The sequence below is a fragment of the Camellia sinensis genome, chromosome 7 (assembly GCF_055761805.1).
Source record: "Camellia sinensis isolate YWXY chromosome 7, ASM5576180v1, whole genome shotgun sequence".
Taxonomy (NCBI): Eukaryota; Viridiplantae; Streptophyta; class Magnoliopsida; order Ericales; family Theaceae; genus Camellia; species Camellia sinensis.
Genome location: NC_138967.1, coordinates 85,962,201 through 85,981,725, shown reverse-complemented (window position 1 = coordinate 85,981,725; position 19,525 = coordinate 85,962,201). Strand labels below are relative to the sequence as shown.

The 19,525-nt window shown below is 38.2% G+C and overlaps 1 protein-coding gene and 1 pseudogene across 2 annotated transcripts in view; one reads left to right on the top strand and one right to left on the bottom strand.

Moving 5' to 3' along the window:
- The window catches only part of LOC114265738 (FKBP-like peptidyl-prolyl cis-trans isomerase family protein), a 30,211-nt gene extending 15,821 nt beyond the window's left edge, over positions 1–14,390 (bottom strand). The window contains exons 1-3 of the mRNA XM_028206559.2: positions 14,226–14,390; positions 12,531–12,814; positions 3,871–3,954 (exon numbers count right to left, since the gene is read on the bottom strand). Coding sequence (XP_028062360.2) covers positions 3,871–3,954; positions 12,531–12,814; positions 14,226–14,376 — 519 coding nt within the window. The 5' untranslated portion in view covers positions 14,377–14,390. The remainder of the gene's footprint in view (positions 1–3,870; positions 3,955–12,530; positions 12,815–14,225) is intronic.
- On the top strand, positions 9,438–10,543 carry LOC145794902 (fasciclin-like arabinogalactan protein 7 pseudogene; annotated as a pseudogene). Its single transcript, XR_014334874.1, has one exon. The product of XR_014334874.1 is annotated as a fasciclin-like arabinogalactan protein 7 pseudogene (transcript).
- Positions 14,391–19,525: the final 5,135 nt, after the last annotated feature.

The following is a 19,525-nucleotide window of genomic DNA, read 5'->3' as shown; positions in this document are numbered from 1 at the left end:
ACCCCGCAACCGCAACCGCGCTACCGCCACCGTTACAACGACCACAACTGCTTTTCAGAACCTTGGGTGGTGCTTAGCAATGACCACTGGCAGATTCATTGACTTAGGGATTCATCTAGCTATAATTAGATAAACTATGATTTGAAAATATTTATTAAACATTGTGATAAGCCATGAGATTTGAAAATGAATATTGCCACTGATGCAAAATGGGATTTGAACATTTTATACATATGTTATACCATCATGATCATCTACACATGTAGATTAATATTAGTAGATGTAAAGATTTTTCTACTGGATTATATGTTCATCCCACGTTTAAAAAAAAAAAAAAAAAAAAAAAAAAAAAACCTTATTAGGTATCGATGATGTACCATGACCATGAGTTGGCATGGAATGTGAGCATGAACTAGAGAAGCTCTTTTGATTGTTGGCCAAGGGCCTTTATTTTGTAGGTTGAGTGCCATTTATTTTCTAAAGGGTTGTACCCTTTTTTAATTGTCGCAAGCTAGTGGACATTTATTTTGTAAAGAACGTTGATTCCATTTTGATTTGCATACTGTATATTCATGCCATGTAGTTGATGAATATAGGATGTATGTCAAGACTATAAAACATGTACTTAATGAACTATTTATACATGGACGATGGCTTTTGATTATTATTTATTATTGTCCTTTGATATATTCTTGGAAATATTCTCTTGGATTCGGATCTTGTAAGTCCAAGGCATGATACAACGTTAGCTGTGGGACTAATGGCGATAGTGGTGGAACTAGAGAGATTGTGCTTGTAGAGATAAAAAGAGGGCCGCAGCGGTGGTGGTATAATAATGGTAGCTATTGTGGTAGTGAAATGATGGTGGTGGTTATGGCAACGGTGACAATGGTTGTGGCGGTGAAGGGTTGTATGTTGTGGTGGTAGTAATGGCATTGGCGATTGTGGTGGTGGTGCAGTGGGGGTAGTGTAATGATGGTGTTGTTTACGGCAATAATGACAATGGTGATGAAGGTGGGTAGTAGTAGTGGTTGCGGCGGCGGCATGATAGTGGTGGTCGTGGAGGTAGCAGTAGTAGCGGCGGTGGTGATGGTGATCATGGCGGTGTTAGTGGTAGTGAGTTTATATAATAATATATGTCAATGCTTATTTTTAGTATTTATAAATTCAGTCAGGATTAAATAAGTTTCATACCACTTAAAATTTCTTTGCATTTAACGTGCATTTAAGAGTCAATTTTTTAAGTGCTATCAATTGTGGTTGTCAAACAAATTTAATTGATTTTCATTTAATACATTCAGTTTTAACTACCAAATTAAGTTATCAAACATCGCTAAAACTGAAAACTGAAAACTAAAAATTAAATACTAAATATTGAATACTAAACTTTTTAAGCTAAAAAACTGTTTAATAAAAATTTAAGTATTGAACTAAAACAAGTTGTTTGATATGTATAATATTAAATTTGAAATCTATTTTTTTAAATTATAACTTTCAATTTTATATTGTGATAGTGAGTTGGTAGTGGAGATAGAGAGATAGTGGTTGTGGTGATGATGGAGGGATAATGTTGTCGAGATAAAAAGAGGAGGGCGGTGGTGGCAGTGTAATGATGGTAGTGGTTATGGCCAGGGGTGTTCATGGATCAGTTTAATTTAGTTTGGCACTAAATTTAGAACCAACCCAATCATGTTTGGTTCTAAGTCTTTGCACCCAAAGCCAAACCAATCTTGCACTAGAACCAACCCAACCCAATCCAATGTAGCTTGGGTTGGTTCGGGTGCCACTATATTGAAAATAAGTGAATCAATCAATAATAAATAATTAAAATAAACAAGTCTTTAATATTTAAACATAACACAAACAAAGAGCAAAATATTGTTTAATGCAAGGCAATACAAATTAAATCCAACTCAAGCTTAACCATGACTACTACAAATTAAATCCATTAATACAACCAATACAAATTAAATCAATTGCGAAATCCAACTCAAGCTTCTAGTACTTCCTTTGTTATGTGGAAAATTATTAGGTGCAATTAAGTCTATTATAATAGACCAATTCGGTGAAGAAATGACAATATAAATAAAATTTTAATATATATATTTAAATAGGTTCAGTTCTTGGGTATGTTCGGTTTAGACAAGGTCTAAAACAAGAACTAACCCAATCCTATCAGTTTGATGATTTGAAGACCCAGAACCAAACCAATGCACTCAAAAACCAAACCAACTCAATCCAAAGAGGTCGGTTTGGTTTGGTTTGGTTCGGTTCTTCAGTTCATTGGGTAATTTGAGCACCCCTAGTTATGGCAATGGTGCAATGATTGTGGAAGTGAAGGGTTGTAGTGATGATGGTAATAGCAGTGGCAATTGTGGTGGTGACAGTGAAATGGCGGTGCTTATGGTAACAATGACAATGGTGATGAAGGTGGTGGCCATGGAAGGGTGGCAGTGGTGGTGATGGTGATAGCGGTGGTGGTTGCGATGGTGTTCATAGTGATTGTTGTGGTTGTAAGGTTATAACAATGTATGCTGATGCTTATATATAAGTATTTACAAATCCAATCATAATTAAGTTTGTTTCTTATCACTTCCTAATTTTTAACTTGCATTGTAAGAGCCACTTAAATTTTTAAGTAATACCATTAGTGGTTATTAAACGGGCTTAATTAATGTTCACTTAATACATTCAATTTTAAGTGCTGAATTAGATTATCAAACACCACCTAAGTAACCATAGAGAGAGTGAAAGAGAGAGAGAAACTAGGTACTCACACCCTATAGTCGAACATATTGGTCTCTTTTTCTTCAAAGGCATATATTCTCAGAAGTTAAGAGCAACGAAATTCTTCAATCTTCAAACCTATGAAACACGGACACCTCTCTGGAGATAAGATACAGGTGTCGGACACGGACACGAACACAAACACGCACTGGACATGTTCGAACACGTGTCAGACAGGCTAGGGACACGTTGAACACCATTTTTTTCAAAAAAAATAATTAATTAATTTTTACTAAAATAGCATACCAAAAGTTGATAAATTTGATAAAATTAAATATGACATAAAATAAATATTAAATAATTAAAAATATGACATATAATAAGTATATAAAACTATATAAGTTGCACGTGTCCCAAGCATGTCATGTCCTGCATTTTTTAAAAATTTGCATGTCCACGTGACCATGTCATGTCTGTATGTCATGTGTCCGTACTTCATAGCTCAAACATATAGATAATGTCCTGATACCATATTAATTAACATTACAAGAAAAACAAGATGAGAGAAGAAAGATACAATGAACAGCCAATGAAAGAGACCCAAAAAATTAGGGTTCTCTCCCATATGACACGTATTATTATTATTATTATTAGAATTAGAATTAGAATGGTCCAAAGTACACAAATACTCCTTGGGCTACTAACAACTAAAACAAAGCATAAGCATATAACATATAATACTCAACACTACTCCTCTGCATTTATTGCACATTTATGATTAGAAACACTTACTATGAGTTATTTCACTTGGCAGATATTTATGTACTACGTTCAAATGTTGCAAGCATGTTGCAGAAAATAATTCCAAATATTGATAGGAAATTCACACATAATAACTAAAATCAAATTGATATATATGACTGGATATGTAGTGAAAGATTAAATGGACAAAATAATAGCTGGGAACTTAAAAAAAGAAGAGGTCTAAGTTCCCATCATGGTTTGATTTTAAGATAAAATAAAGTGCTTCTAAAGAAGAAGGGAAAAGAAAAGAAAAAAGAAATTGGAGACACAACATCCTGAGTTTTCTTTGTTTGCAACTTTGCATGTAGAAACTAAATTCAGGACACTTGGAAAACAAACCTGAAAACCAACAGGGGGACTGGGGCCTTCACCAACTTTAATATCTTTATACTGCAAACCAGACTCAGTAGTTACCATAGGTACCTTCATCAATCAGTAGATTTACTAAATTTAGTACTCCACCTCATCCACATAAGCCACTGATCAGTGGCAATCAAAATTCATTTCATACTTCGTGAATGTTGGTAGCTAATATGTTGTATAAAATTCAACCTTTGCAAAGTGATGTGTCAGAGGAGGTGCATACAATCACAGACAGGTTGTTTCCAGATAACATACAATACAAGGTTGATGTTAAAGAAACAGGACAATTCTAATTAATAAAGTTCTCTGCGAGGGATAAAATGGAACCGGTGAGAGTGGAATATGTCAGACAGTCATGGCAGCCCAGGTGAAACAGGATATCCTAATTAACAATAGAATGACTGGCCCTTCTTATAGATGTGCTAAACAAGAACGTGTCCACTAGAATTAATGTATTATCAAGTTTTGTTAGATGCCAGTTTTGAGCTTAGTTGCACGAAGCGCGAGCGGGGGCGGGAGCGGGGGCAGGAGCGGGGAAGCGTGAGCCGATAGAAGTTTCTTAGGTTGGGAGCGCCTCGGGGAGCGGTACTATATATATATATATATATTTTAATACACATTAGAATTTTTTTTATAAATATTTTTATTTTAATACACATTAATTATTTTTTTATTTATTATATTTTTAAATAATGTGTTATTGTTAATTTTTTTTTATTTTATATATATTTGTTTGTGTTTTTTTATTAATATGTATAATATATACTCATATATATATTTTTTATATTTATATGTATATATATGATATATATAAAATAATAATGTGTTAATATATTTTTTTTTATTTTTTAATATATATATTAATATATATAATCATATAATATATTATATATATTATTTATATATTACTTAGAATCATATATATAATCATATATTATATATATTATTTATATATTACTTATTATATATATTATTAATATATATGATATATATTATATATGTTTTATATATTATATATGTTTTATCTTATTTATATATTAGTATATTACTTAGAATCAGATAACGGTGGCCAGAGAGAGAGTGAGAGACGAACTGCGAGAAGGCAAAAGACGAAGGAGACGATGACGATCTACAAGAAGGAGCAGATCTGTGAGATCGAGAGAGAGAGGCGAACTGCGAGAGACGATCTGCCAGAGAGACGATCTGCCAGAGACGATCTGCGAGAGCGAGAGAGAGAGACGATCTGCCAGAGAGAGAGAAGAAAAACGAAGCGAAGAAGCAGGACATACCCAGACGACTTTCAGGTTCTTCACCTTCTTTCTCCTCTTTCTCTCAGTTAGGGTTTTTGTTCATAGCCACCAACGATCCTATCTAGGACAGGATCGCGTTTCTCTCTCTACAGAAACGCGATTCTTACACGTTTCTTTCTAAGAAACGCGGAATCGCGTTTCTCACGGAGATTCGTCACCTGATTGCGCGATTCCTGCAACTAAGGTTTTGAGTTTCATTCCTTGACTGAATTCATTGAGTTAGCTTGAACCCATACAAACTTGCTTATATGAAGAGCATAAAACTAACTTAATAAATGAGTGTCAAGTGTGGTAAGTGTAATAATCAAACAAAAGGTAAGTACGCCCAATTTAATCCCCATCAAATAAGGGTTTGGGTGGGGTAGATTGTTTATAGACCTAACATATGGCATTATTTGCACAAAGCAGCTGCCACCATGTTCAAACCCACAACTTCAAGGTTGAGAGGCCCAGTGGGCCCCTGTTCATCAAACAAAAGGTCATATTATAATTTACGAAGTTAGGTTTTCTTTAATATTGGAACATTATGAAATAATCAAAGGTGTGATGTGACATGTTGGGACCCCCATAACAGATGAGAAAAACTTTTGAACCTTTTGATTTAAGCCCCTCTCGGAGACAAATGAAAAGCAAGAAAAGCTATAATCCATTTTTTTTCAAATAAAAAATAAGAAGGAAAAAGAAAAGAGGAACAATGAAATGCAGATAAACATTTGTCCTGTGCCTTACAAGAGTTTCCACCAGGTCACTGAATGCAACTGTCTCAAATGCCATGGAAGAGTATTTATCCCAAAAAAAAAAAAATGCCATGGAAGAGTAAAATAAGCTAATTCCCTTCTTTTATTGATCCTCATGCAAATGCGAGAGAAGACGCCAGGTGATGCAAGACAAATAGAGACGGCAGTAAATTTGGACTTTTGGGACTGATTTTAATTGGGTTTTATAGCCAAATCGCAATAAGAATATAGGGTTTTGAAGGGTTTGTATTGGGTAATAAGAGGGTAAGAGTTTAAGTACAAAAAAAAAAAAAAGAGATTTTGGCACTGTTTAGGTGCTGTTTCAAGGGCCATGAACAATACCCGTGAACAGTGTTTGGGCTGCGGAAGTGCAGAAAATATGAAAGGGAAAGGAGAATAAAAGCTAGCTTTTTGACTTTTTTTTGTTTTTTTCAAAAAAACGTGCAAAAAAGTAAAGAGGTGATGTGACCCAAAAAAAGCCAAAAAACCAAAAACTGGCTTTTAACCCAATTGCTAAAATAGGCCTAAGGAGATAGTTTCTAGGAATTACTCCTAGAGACCTTAAGCATCACACTTAGGGTTTGATTGCATCACACAATCCATAAGAAAGAAGCTTCAAAGTCTTGAAATTTTCTATAATATTAACTCCATCAAGTTAGAAGCATTACATGGTTTTATATAGACTTTAAAGACTTTCTATTCCAACTAAAACCCAAAAAATGAGACAATTAAAATTACTTTGACTTTCAAAACCAATTTAAGACCAAATAAGAAACATAAATAAAAGCCAATTAAATAATTAGACACTCGAATTAAAGTAGGAGCTTGTATATTGAATTATTTTCAAGCTTTGGAAGAGAAACCTTTTGATCAACGAGCCATCTATGAGTAGTAATTCAGCAACGCTGTGTTTGTCAAATTATGTTTTCAATGCACAACTTGATTATGGTTACAAGCTTTGATATGTTTTGTTATGAATGAATATTCTATACTTTTTTATCATGTACCTAGATGGTGTTCTTGGATCATGTCCCACAATTGGGGGAATATCCAATCATGTATTATGGCCAATCTCGCACTTGATCCATTTATCCGGTACCCGGGCCAATTAAGCACTTTGTAATCCTTGAAATGTCTATCACTCTGTAATGTTTGCAAGTCAAGTATGTATACCTTATTCAAGTTAAAGTTATGAACAAGTTATGTTAAATGTTATATTTCATGGATGTTCATTCATTTACCGCCTTACTTTATTACTATTCACTAGGCAATGGCTCACCCCTGTCCTTATACATATATATGTAGGTGATGAAGAGTTTCAAGTATAAAGAGAAGTTCGCTAGAGGCTGGTCTTGTGTGCTTGTGCTGAATTGTTTAAGCTGTGACTTGAGTATTGTATTTTATTTCATTATTAAAGTTATGCAGTGTTGTAAGATAATAGTTCAAGAAAAATACATGCTTTCATTTCATATAGTTATGCCTTACTCTAAATGGATGTTATAAATGGATTCAATATAACTGATAATGGCTTCCGCACATGAAAAAGAAATTTTGCCCCAATTATATTAAGAGTCCATCTTGCTTTCTTTAGTTAGGCCTTCGGTAGTTAAGGACTACTGGCCAATCCCTACATCATCCTGTTTGGGGCGGGTTAGGGTCGTGACATGGTGGTTCTCAAGTATCATAGTAGCAAGCAACCTTTTATCCCAGGCACTCCCCTTCAATGTCAATGTAATATTGTGGGGCCTGGTGGGCCCAGCCATACAACAATGATGGAAACCCTTGTCTCTCACAGTTGCAAGTCATAATGGGCCAAAGCTCATTTTAGGAACCAGTGAAGATATAATGGGCCAAAACCATGTCAAGTATCACCAAAATAATTTGAATGGTCTACAATTGCATGTGAAAAGTGCGACAAGAACATAAAAAAGCAATATATATTACATGCACAAGTTCTAGAGAAAAAATTACATACACACATATATAGAGATACACATGTATAAACAATCACAGATGTCAGAAGAAAATCAGGTATATGAAAGGGATAAACAAGATGGAATGTGCTTGGTGGTACATATCTTTAAGATTGTAATATTTGGAAGGGGATATTAAATTTGTATATCAATCTTTAACCACTGTTGAGTAAAAAATGATTGACAGCCCCAAGTTCTGAAATCCGTAAGGGGAGCCTCTAAATGCACCCCATAAATTTTGTTGGATGCCTCACATTTCATTTTTTTTAGTACCATCATACCCTTAAATCAAATTACCAAAAAGGATAAAAGCTCCTGATCCTAGCAGCTGCCATTGCCATCCCCGACAGCCAACCCACATTTGGCCCCCTCCCCCCAACATCTCCTCACCCTCTCCTGCTCATTAGCTCCTTATCGGCCCCCAGCCCCTCCCTAGGTCCGGCCGCCACAACCTAACCCCTCCCATACTCCACAGTTGCCACCTCCTCAACACAACTAGCACAACCCAACCCTACTTCTTCTCCTCTCTCTCTCTCTCTCTCTCTCTCTCTTTGTGGTTTTGGGGAAGAAAAGGGGTCCACTGCAGGGAAGGGTAGTTCGTGGCAGGGAGAGGGGATGGGTTGGGGTTCGTAACGAGGGAGGCAGTCTAGAGGTGGTGGTGGCTGGGTGGAGATAAGGCTAAGGTTTGGGGGTTAGGTGGGGGTAAAATTGAAATTAATTGGGGTGTTGAAAGAAAAACAAGATAACTTAAATTTGAAAACGGGGTGTCCAACCAAATTTTTGGGTTGCATCTATATGCAAAGTTGTTTGTCTTCCTATGAGGCAAAAGTGAGTAGTAACTTTCCAGAAATAAATAATTCATCCAAGAAAGAGGGGGAAAATTATAGAAAAAATAAGGAAAAATATATTTTGTTATAATATTGGCATCCCACTTTCATCCATATCATAGACTCAATTCCTTTCTAACTCTTCAAAAAAGTTCAATAATATAGATCATTCTCGTTTAATATATAAATTAATGTCTTCTAAGTGTGAACTTAAACATACAATGTGCATGAGTTGGCATAAGCATACATATCACAAGTGCCTGACAACAATTATCTTGAAGATGAGGCTAAAGTTTAACTACTTGTATTGAGGCTTGTCTTGAAGCAAGTCAAAGGCCACAAGACTTCCAATCTAATTTAAACATTACTTTGTATTGTGATTGTTCTAAGCATCAAAATGTTGTGTTCCTAAGTTTCTGTATATTTGAAATTCAAAATAATAGTCTATGAATGTTCTGTTAGAATTTACCACTCACCTACTACCTCCACTATCTTTCTCCACACCTACCACCTCCACTATCACACACTCCACTACCATCCACCTCCACTATCACACACTCCACTACCATCCACCTCCACTATCACACACTCCACTACCATCTTCTCCTCTATATATAGGAATTGTAATATACAGAATATTAACAATCTTGTAAGATATCAAACAATCCATCAATAATAATACAGTATTTTTTAACATGGTATCAGAGCAAGGTTAAGAAACTAGTATCTTCGCTTCACCGGCGGGCGGCAGTCTCGCCTTGGCCGCCCGCCGGACCTCTCATCTTCCAACTATTTCTGCATGCCGGATTTTCATCCACAAAAACCATTGAAACCTTCCAAAACCAAGCCAACAACACCGAAGAAGGAATCACACTCTTTGTCCCGAAAGATGATGCATTTTCATCTCTCAAAAAGTCCACACTCTCCAACCTCACCCAAGACCAGCTCAAGTCACTCTGCCTATTCCATGCATTGTCACACTACTATAGTCTCTCAGATTTCAAAAAAAAAAAAAAAAAAAAAAAAAAAAAAAAAAAAAACCTCAGCGAAACAAGCCCCATCAGCACGTTCGCCGGCGGCCAATACTCTTTGAATTTCACCGATGTGTCAGGAACTGTGCACATTGGCTCCGGTTGGCCCAACACCAAAGTGAGCAGCTCCGTGTACTCGCCTGATCCCATCGCTATTTATCAGGTTGATAAGGTCTTGCTTCCAGAGGCCATCTTTGGGACCGATATTCCTCCGACCCCAGCACCAGCACCAGCCCCGGATATTGACCCAGCAGCGAGAATCGTCCCGACAGTCCACACCAACAGCTTCCGACTGACAATAATACAACCCAGATCCACATACTTCTTCTTCTGCTCTCCCGGACCTAACAACCAGCTCTGCGGCGTCTCGTCCAGCGGCCTCGACAGCGCCGCCTTGTCAAACTCCTCTCCTCAACTGCCCCTCCACACCGCTCTCCTGTAGCGAGATGGCCTTGACATCGCACTGCTCTCAGTACTCCAACAAGTGCCGCAGCGAAGGCGATTGCCCTCTCAGGTCTTCGTTTGCGATTAAATCCATTCTCTCTCTCTCTCTCTCGGTTTAGAGCGGGAGAACATTCAGGGAAATGTGGGTTTGATTTTCACCAAACACTCTCTCTCATCTTTTCCCCTTTTCCAACCCACCATTCTGTTTTTTTTTTTGTTTTTTTAATCACCCCACTCTTTCTCCTCCCTTTTGCATCCACCGCCCAAAATTCCCTTGTTCCCCACTTCCTTTATTTTATATATATATATATTTCTCTTTTTATTAAAAAAAAAAAAAAAAAAAAAAAAAAAAAAAAAACCGCAACTCCAACACCCACACAACAGAACCCCTTTCTTTTTCTTTTCTTTTCTTTATTCTCCACTCCCAAAACATTATCATCCACGTTGCTCCACTTTTTCTCTTTTCTTTTATTTTTTTATTTATTTATTTATTTTATTAAAAAAAAAAAAAAAAAAAAAAAAAAAACAACAACAACAACAACAACAAACAAACAAACACGGAGGAAGAAGACGAACTGCAAAATTTTATTCATATCGGGCCTCACCCCGATCATCATTTTACACAAAAAAAAAAAAAAAAAAAAAAAAATACAAACAAAACAACCACACCCACAGTGGGATTTTTCTTTTCCCTTCTCTATTCTACTGCAGGTCTCTTCTTCTTACTTTTATCTTGGGTGTCCCGTGCCAGTCCGGTCTCCGTGTTTCCTTGTCCACTGAGCACGTTCACTCCCCCATACTCCTCCACTGCAGCATATGGAGGACCTCCAAATCGGAACATCACGGTGGCCTTCCGCTTTAACTCCTTGTTTTCTGCCCTTAGCACGCTTATCTCTGCTCGCGCATCCTTATACATGCGTTGGAGCAGAGCCAGCTGGGAGTTTAAATGCTGCACCTCATTTGTCCTACTCTGCAGCCGGTTCGACAGGTTTGTGACCGCCGTCATGCTTTCCACACATGCCTTCAAAGTATACTGATTGGCCTCCACATCCGACAGCCCTGCCATTCTTTGCTCCACAGACCGCATCGGAAAGTTCAACGGAGTATACCCAGCGGTGTTTGGTTGAGGTTCACTGGCCACCGCACCAGTTCTCTCTCCTGTGGACTCGTTGAGGTCGGGAAAGAGGGTGAGCAGCCCGCGGGAAGACGAAGCCATTTTTTCTGGGCAACAGAGTGTTATAGAGAGTGTTACAGAGTTTCTTCTCAGCAAAACCTCTCTTTCTCAGCAAAACGAAGAATTTTTTCAGAGATTTCTCTCAGTTTTTCTGTCTCAGTTTCTGCCTCCTCCGCTTCGGTTTATAAAGACCGTGACACAGAGGCAGCCACGCGCATCGCGCGCCTTTTGACGCCGACAACTTGGCACGTCTTTTGATGGCACACCTTTTTATGGATTGGACACGCCTTTTGATGGCACGCCTTTTGAAAAATTGGGCACACCTTTTGAGGGTGCAACTTTTACATCGGTCCGACATGACCCTATAAACTGTCCCGACATTGATTCCGGTTAGTTTCTACAAGGGTCCGACAAGACTCTGTAAACTGTCCCGACATAGATTCCGGTTAGTTTCTACAAGGGTCCGACAAGACTCTGTAAACTGTCCCGACATTGATTCCGGTTAGTTTCTACAAGGGTCCAGCAAGATTCCGTAAACTGTCACAACAACTGTCACAACATTGTCTGCTACAACGGTCCGACATGACCCCATAAACTGTCTTCTACATCGGTCTGACACCACCATACAGTGTCCTCTACCACGTTATGGCACCACCTTTCAGTGTCTTCATCAACGGTCTGACACGACCATACAGTGTCTCCTATCTTTTTTTATTTTTATGTATTTTCTTGTTTTGTTCCTCTCTTCAAACTCAAGTTGGTTAGTTTCTATCCTCCTTGAGTTTGCGGGGGGCTGTTAGAATTTACCACTCACCTACTACCTCCACTATCTTTCTCCACACCTACCACCTCCACTATCACACACTCCACTACCATCCACCTCCACTATCACACACTCCACTACCATCTTCTCCTCTATATATAGGAATTGTAATATACAGAATATTAACAATCTTGTAAGATATCAAACAATCCATCAATAATAATACAGTAGTATTTTTTAACATGTTCTCTCTAATAATATTCTATAAGTTTTTGTATATTTGAGAGGGTTTATGACACATTCTCTTGCAGGATGAGAGTAAAACTTTTTTAAAGAGTAGAAAAGATATAAATGAGGCTAATGTAATCTCACCATACATTTTCAAGCTCCTTTTCACAAGCATCATCACATAATCTTGGTTTTTGCTCAGGGGGAAGTCCAGCTCCATCAGCGTTAAATGAGTTAATCAACAGGATTGAAGCACCCAATACCAACCCAATCATGTTCCTGCGCTTAACTAAGGTCAACTCATCCCCATTTTCGATAGTCATTGAAGCTCTTGCTCTAAATTCTGAATATGTGCATTGCACATTTGCAGCTCGAATTTTGCCTCCGGAAATGGTATGCCTATTGGTAGACAAACATTTAGAAAATGCAGCACCTAGACCAATACACAAATCCTTTATTCAGAAATATAAACATATTTGACAGCAAAACATTAAAACAAAATTCCGTTCATCAAAATAGCTACAAGCAGGATTTATTACTAGAAATTGATGGCTATCGTTTTGAGAAAACAATCAAACTAAACTAGTACCAAAAGAAACAATTAAACTGAAAGACCAATTCTGCTTATGTGTTCAACAAGAATTCTATGAACAATTGCTTGGTCTGTCAACAAGTAAGAATCCAGATTCAAGTACGCGATCAGGTCCTGTTTTGGTCCACCTAACCCAGAACTCAACATTAGCATATATCTTGATAGTTCAAACCCCCTACCACTTGAGGCTTCATTTCGATACACGGATTTGAAATGAATGGATTTAATGTATAACTTTATAAAATTATAAGAACGTTGATTAACGTATATAGATTGATAATTCTAAACTAAAAGATGCATAGAAATAGGAAAGATACATTTTGTTAATATTAATTAGTTATGTTTTATTACATTTAATAAGTCTTCAAAATTGTTAAATTATGTAAAATATTAATTATAAAGTAGTTGTATACATCATTAAATGCATCTTAACTAGTGCCCCAGGGTCACTTGTTAGCATTAGTCTGTTTTTGTACAAGTAGAATCATTCATGAAAAGATTTCAAATAACCATGCTCACTTAACTATTTCAAATCTATCAATCAAAAACTCCCAAAACCATTGTTGAAATCCATACCTAGAATACTACATTGAATTAAGGCTCCATTTGACATTAATCATTCAAGAAGAAAGTAATATGAATAGCTCAGATTTGGATATACTAGTTTACCAAAGTATTTCAAGATTATATTAAAGGGCTTTATCATGATGCATTTGAAATACCTATGCAAAAGTAGTTATTTAAAATCATGTTAAGGATTCTCCTTTTAGCTACAAATATGCAACAAAAATACTCCTTTTTTTTCTTTTTTTCTTTTTTTTATCTAGTTTTTCTATCCAATATTTTTTTATAAAATCCAACCTCAAATCCCTTGATTTGAAATCCACAAACGAAGCCTGAAATGTAATTCTCCTTAAATGTGTGATACTAAATCCATTTATTTAAAACTGTGCAATAAATTGATTTGATTGATTTTGAACTGTTCTGTCAATTTGCACAATGTGAACTCAACTTTTCCTAAATATGGCCCAGCAATGCATGCTATTAATTATAAACAACTACTAACAAAACGTGAGTCCACGAATCTTGTAATTTCTTAAATTTTGTTGAATCAAAACCATAATAACAGCAAATGCGAAGACAACAACGAAATCAAATTTTCATGTTTTTTGAAGCATTCAACACCTCCTAAATGCACAATTAAGTTTAAGAACATCTAAGCAACAACACAATCACTATTGTAGTGTGTTACCGAGTGGAAACAGTAAAGATGAAGCCATTTTTTCTTTCTTTTGCGAACAAGAACACGGAGGTCGGTTGAATGTGGATAACGAAAGCGGCGGTCGGTGGTGCTTATATGAAGGCAATATTGTGTCCGTAAAAGTAATCATATATATATACATATTTAAAAGTAATTTTTTTTTTCTTCTTTGGCACATTCTAATAAGTCTTCAATATTTATACCCGAAGGGTCTGTTTGGTAGCATTTACGTTTTTAGTTTATATTTGTAAAAATTTTATAAATTGATTTTTGTTTATTTTTTATTTATTTTTAGAAAAATATAAACTACAAACGCGTTTAGTTTAGACAAAATATTTAAAAAAATTTAAAAATATAAAAATGAGCGAGAAATGACAAGTAGTGGCGGGTGGTGACGAGTGGTGGCGGCGGAAGACGATGGGAGAAAATGATGGCAGGTAGTGGTGGCGGAAGACGGTGGTGGAAAATAGTGGCAAATGGTGGGTGATGGTGGCAGAAGACGGCGGCGGAAAATGGTGGCAAGTGGCGGGTGGGTGGGCGATGGTGGCGGAAGACAGTAGTGGAAAGTGGTGGCAAGTGACGGGTGGTGGCAACGAAAGACGGCGGTGAAAAGCGGTGACGGGTGGGTGGGTGGATGGTAGTGGCAAGTGGGTGCTAGTGGGTGGTAGTAGCGGGTGGGTGGTAGGTGATGATGGTGGTGGTGAATGGTGGGTGATGGTGGCAGGTGGGTGGTGGGTAGTGGCTGGTGGTGGCGAGTGGTGGCTGGTGGGTGGTGGTGGTGGTGGTGGTAGTGGTGGTGGTGGATGGTGGGTGGGTGGTGGCCAGTGGTGGCAGGTGATGGATGATGATGGCAGGTGGGTGGTAGCGGGTGGTGGTGGCGGGCGGATGGATGGTAGTAGCGGGTGGCGGATGGTGGCGGATGGTGGCGGGTAGGTAGCAGGTGGGTAGTGGGTGGTGGTAGTGGTGGTGGTGGTGGATGACAGGTGGGTGGTGGCCGGTGGCTGGTGGTGGCTGGTGGGCGGCTGGTAGGTGGTGGTGGCCGGTGGGTGGTGAGTGGTAGTGGCAAGTGGTGGTGGAGGATGGGTGGTGGTGGCGGAAGACGGTGGTAGAAAATGGTGGTAGGTGGTGGCTAGTGTTAGGTGGTAAAAAAAAAAAGAAAAACTCAAAACTCAAAACCGAAAAATATTTTTTGAGTTTACATTTTTTGGCCAAATTTATAAACTGAGACCACCGATTTATAAATCAAAAATTTACAAAATAAGTTTTTATTTGAGTTTTTTAAATTTTTGTAAATATAAACTGAAAACTGAAAATGTAAGTATTACCAAACGAAAGTAATCATAATAAGTCTTCAATATTTATTTTTTTTTTAAAATTACATAAACATACTTTTTCTATTTATATATAAAATCTTACATAAACTCAATTTTAATTATAATAACTAATTTTATATAAATTTTGCGTTTACGTTTTCAATTTATATTTGGAAAAATTTTATAAATTGATTTTTGTTTATTTTTTGTTTATTTTTAGAAAAACATAAACTACAAACGCGTTTGGTTTAGACAAAATGTTTACAAAATTTTAAAAATATAAAAAAGAGCGAGAAATGGCAAGTGGTGGCGGATGGTGGGTGGTGACGAGTGGTGGCAGCGAAAGACGGTGGGAGAAAATGATAGCGGGTGGTGGTGGCGGAAGACGGTGGTAGAAAATGGTAGCAGATGGTGGGCGATGGTGGCAGAAGACGGTGGCGAAAAATGGTGGCAAGTGGCGGGTGGGTGGGCGATGGTGGCGGAAGACAGTGGTAGAAAGTGGTGGCAAGTGATAAGTGGTGGCGGCGGAAGACGGTGGTGAAAAGCGGCGACGGGTGGGTGGATGGTAGTGACAGGTGGGTGGTGGATGGCTGGTGGCGGTGGGTAGGTGACAGTGGCGGGTGGTGGGTGGTGGTAGCGGGTGAGTGGTGGGTGATGATGGTAGTGGTGGTGGTGGTAGTGGATGGTGGGTGATGGTGGTAGGTGGGTGGTGGGTAGTGGCTGGTAGTGGCGAGTGGTGGCAGGTGGGTGGTGGGTGGTGGTGGCGGTAGTAGTGGTGGTGGATGGTGGGTGGTGGTGGCAGGTGGGTGGCAGGTGGCTGGTGGCTGGTGGTGGTAGGTGGGTGGTGCGCGAGTGATGGTGGCGGGCGGATTGATGGTAGTGGCGGGTGGTAGCGGGTGAGTAGCAGGTAGGTGGTGGCAGGTGGCTGGTGGTGGCGGGTGGTGGATGGTGGTGACAGGTGGGTTGCCACGCCCTCAAAATAATAACATTAAACCCATCCATATAGAGACATGCATTGATACATAAAAGGTCCACATTCATCTATTCATCTGAGTATTTCATTACAAAAATATTACATGTATCTAACAAAAGCAAATACCCTACGGGTTTGCAGCTTTCCAAGTTAACACTTGGTTACAAAAGAGAGTGCTAACTTAATTTGCACATTAAGTCCTTGGCTTGAATCTATATGTAATACAATCAAGGAAAAATAAGATAACAAAAGTATGTCTGCCTCTAGTCTCCCAAGCTATGTCCTCAGAGGTGGCATGCTACTTGTACCTGAAAATGATGTTCCCATATAGGGTGAGCCACAGCCCAGTAGAAATATACTAAACCGACTATGAACAATGCCTAAAATATTAACAACTGACAGGTGATCAATACTTACACTCCCATTTACATCTTATTACAATTCCATGACAGCCCAGTCTACGTTACAATTCAATTTCCATTTCCTATTCAACTTTGAGTTTGAAAACAAGGCTCAGTACTCTGGCCAAAACATTTGATGAGATTATAGTTCATGACTAGAACACCTTCGAAATTCAAGACGGATACACATTTTAGTGTTGTACCAATAACACATAGACCACTTCCATACTTTGCAAACGATGATGATATACATTTTAGTGCTATATCAAATCAAACAAACCTTTCAATAGATAAGCACATAAGCCATGTCACACGACCACAGATAAGCATATGAGCTATATCAACATTTCAACAGATAAGCATATGAGCTATATCAACACCTCAACAAATAAGCATATGAGTTGTATCAACACTTCAACAAATAAGCATATGAGCTGCAACCCTGGGTCCATCCCCCACCTTCCCTTAACCATTAACCGGTTTAGAGGTACATCCCCCATCTTCCCCTAAACCGTGGAGTACATCCCTCATTTCCTCCCATACACAAGTAATGCATATAAACACAGAATCACATACGCAATCAATCAATACATAAAGTTAATGTATTCTATCAACTGTCTACACATAATGCATATAAACACATTGGCCATATGCACAATCAACCAACACATAAAGTTAATGTATTCTATCAACCGCCATACTCTATGACACATCCTTGATTAGTTTTAGTTTGCCTAATCATCATGCATTGTCTACAACAATTAATGCTACCCTCCACCGGTAGCCCAAAACAATTATTTCTGAACAGGAAATAAATGCACAAATGGATAATATATCAACATTTCAATTAGGTGAGCAATAAATGATCTGACTACACCCTTTAGTCTCATACATTCCTAATTTCAACATTTCCAATTCAATTCCTCATTTCCTTTAATTAATTATATGCATTAATTAATTAAAACAATTAGGGCAAAATACCTTAATTAACAAAACAACCCTAAAGTCCCATTTTCATCCACAACCCATCATCCAACTCATTTCCCTTTACACCAAACTTGCATATAGGTTTAGTTCAAACAAAACCCCAACTTTTGTAAAATTACACAAAGGCCCAAACCTTCTTGAATCTACCCAACAACACCCAACATATCAAAATGCTAAAATTTAAAGACAAAATTCATAAAGAGGAGTAGGATATCCCTACCTCAAATTCGGAGCCCAAGAGAAGAGGATGAAGAAAACCAAAATGCTCCAAACTCCAAGATCCACGGATCAAAACGAAGCCCTTGACGATCAACACAACTTTTACAAAGGCCAAAGGTAAGGAGAATACCCTAGCTAGATCAAACCCTAGAGAGAAGGGAGCTTCTAGAGAGAGGAGCTCTCAAAAATGGGTTTTAGAAAAGTAAGAGAGAGAGTGTGGATGTAAAAAGTGATTTAAAATAACCTAGCTGTCAACTGATATACGACACTCCCACTCGAGCGGAGAACACAACGCTCGAGCGTCAAGGACAAAAAGCTAGGTACGCTCGAGCTCAAGAAGTCCCGCTCGAGCGCCAAGACACAAGAATAAAGTACATCCGCTCGAGCGCGAAAACCAGTCCGCTCGAGCGTAGATTTCTCCCTCCCAGAACTTACGCCAAAAAGTACCACCCGCTCGAGTGCTAACAAGTCTGCTTGAGTGCGACCTGCTCGAGCACAAGAAATCCGCTCGAGCGTAGAAAACACATCTGCAGAAGTTTTGCAGAGGCACGAAATACTGAAACTGTGAAAACCCCGCTCGAGCGCAAGAAGACCCACTCGAGCGGACAGTTCAAAAACACTGGACAACAACAATGGGAGTTAAGGCTCTACCAATCTGAAACAACCGAGCCCAACACATTCTAAAACTCAAACTAAAGAGTTTAAAGGTTGACAACACGATAGGTACAACTACCAACTCCACGGAACCATGTCCGGAAAACAACAGAATAGTAAAGGGATAACCGGGATCGCTATAACCTCCCCCCCTTAAAGAATTTCGTCCCCAAAATTAAGGATATGCCAAAACACAAGGCCAAATGATCGCACAATATCAACACCCGAGTACTAGGAGAGGAACTATTCTCCCTACAACCTTCGATTCATTCTTACTAAGGAAGAGACTAACCAAGGGAACACGTTCTAAGCGACAACACTATAGGTACGAAAGCCTTAACAAGACCAAACCTTCCCCGAAACAATTCACCAACAACTGATTAGCGCCCCAAGCTAAGTCACTACTCCACAACCATAATTTCCAATAAAAGGATAATCAAGGCAAATCTTCTACATTAATAAAAGGAAAACATTTTCTTGCTCATGAGACATTTCAACATGAACCTTGCATTTTCGACGCAAAACTCAAAAGTTTTGTAAACATTTTTCACAAATACGGTGTTATCCAAAACACGTAACCATCCACAGTTTATTTGCCAAAAAGATTCATTTGAAATTCCTCAAAACCCTTGAATTAGATCAATTTCTCAACAACGCCTTTAGATGGCCCAACCACTAGAAAAATTTTGTTTTCCATTTCTTTCTAAAGAAAAACGCTATCAACAACCATCACTCACACAGTGA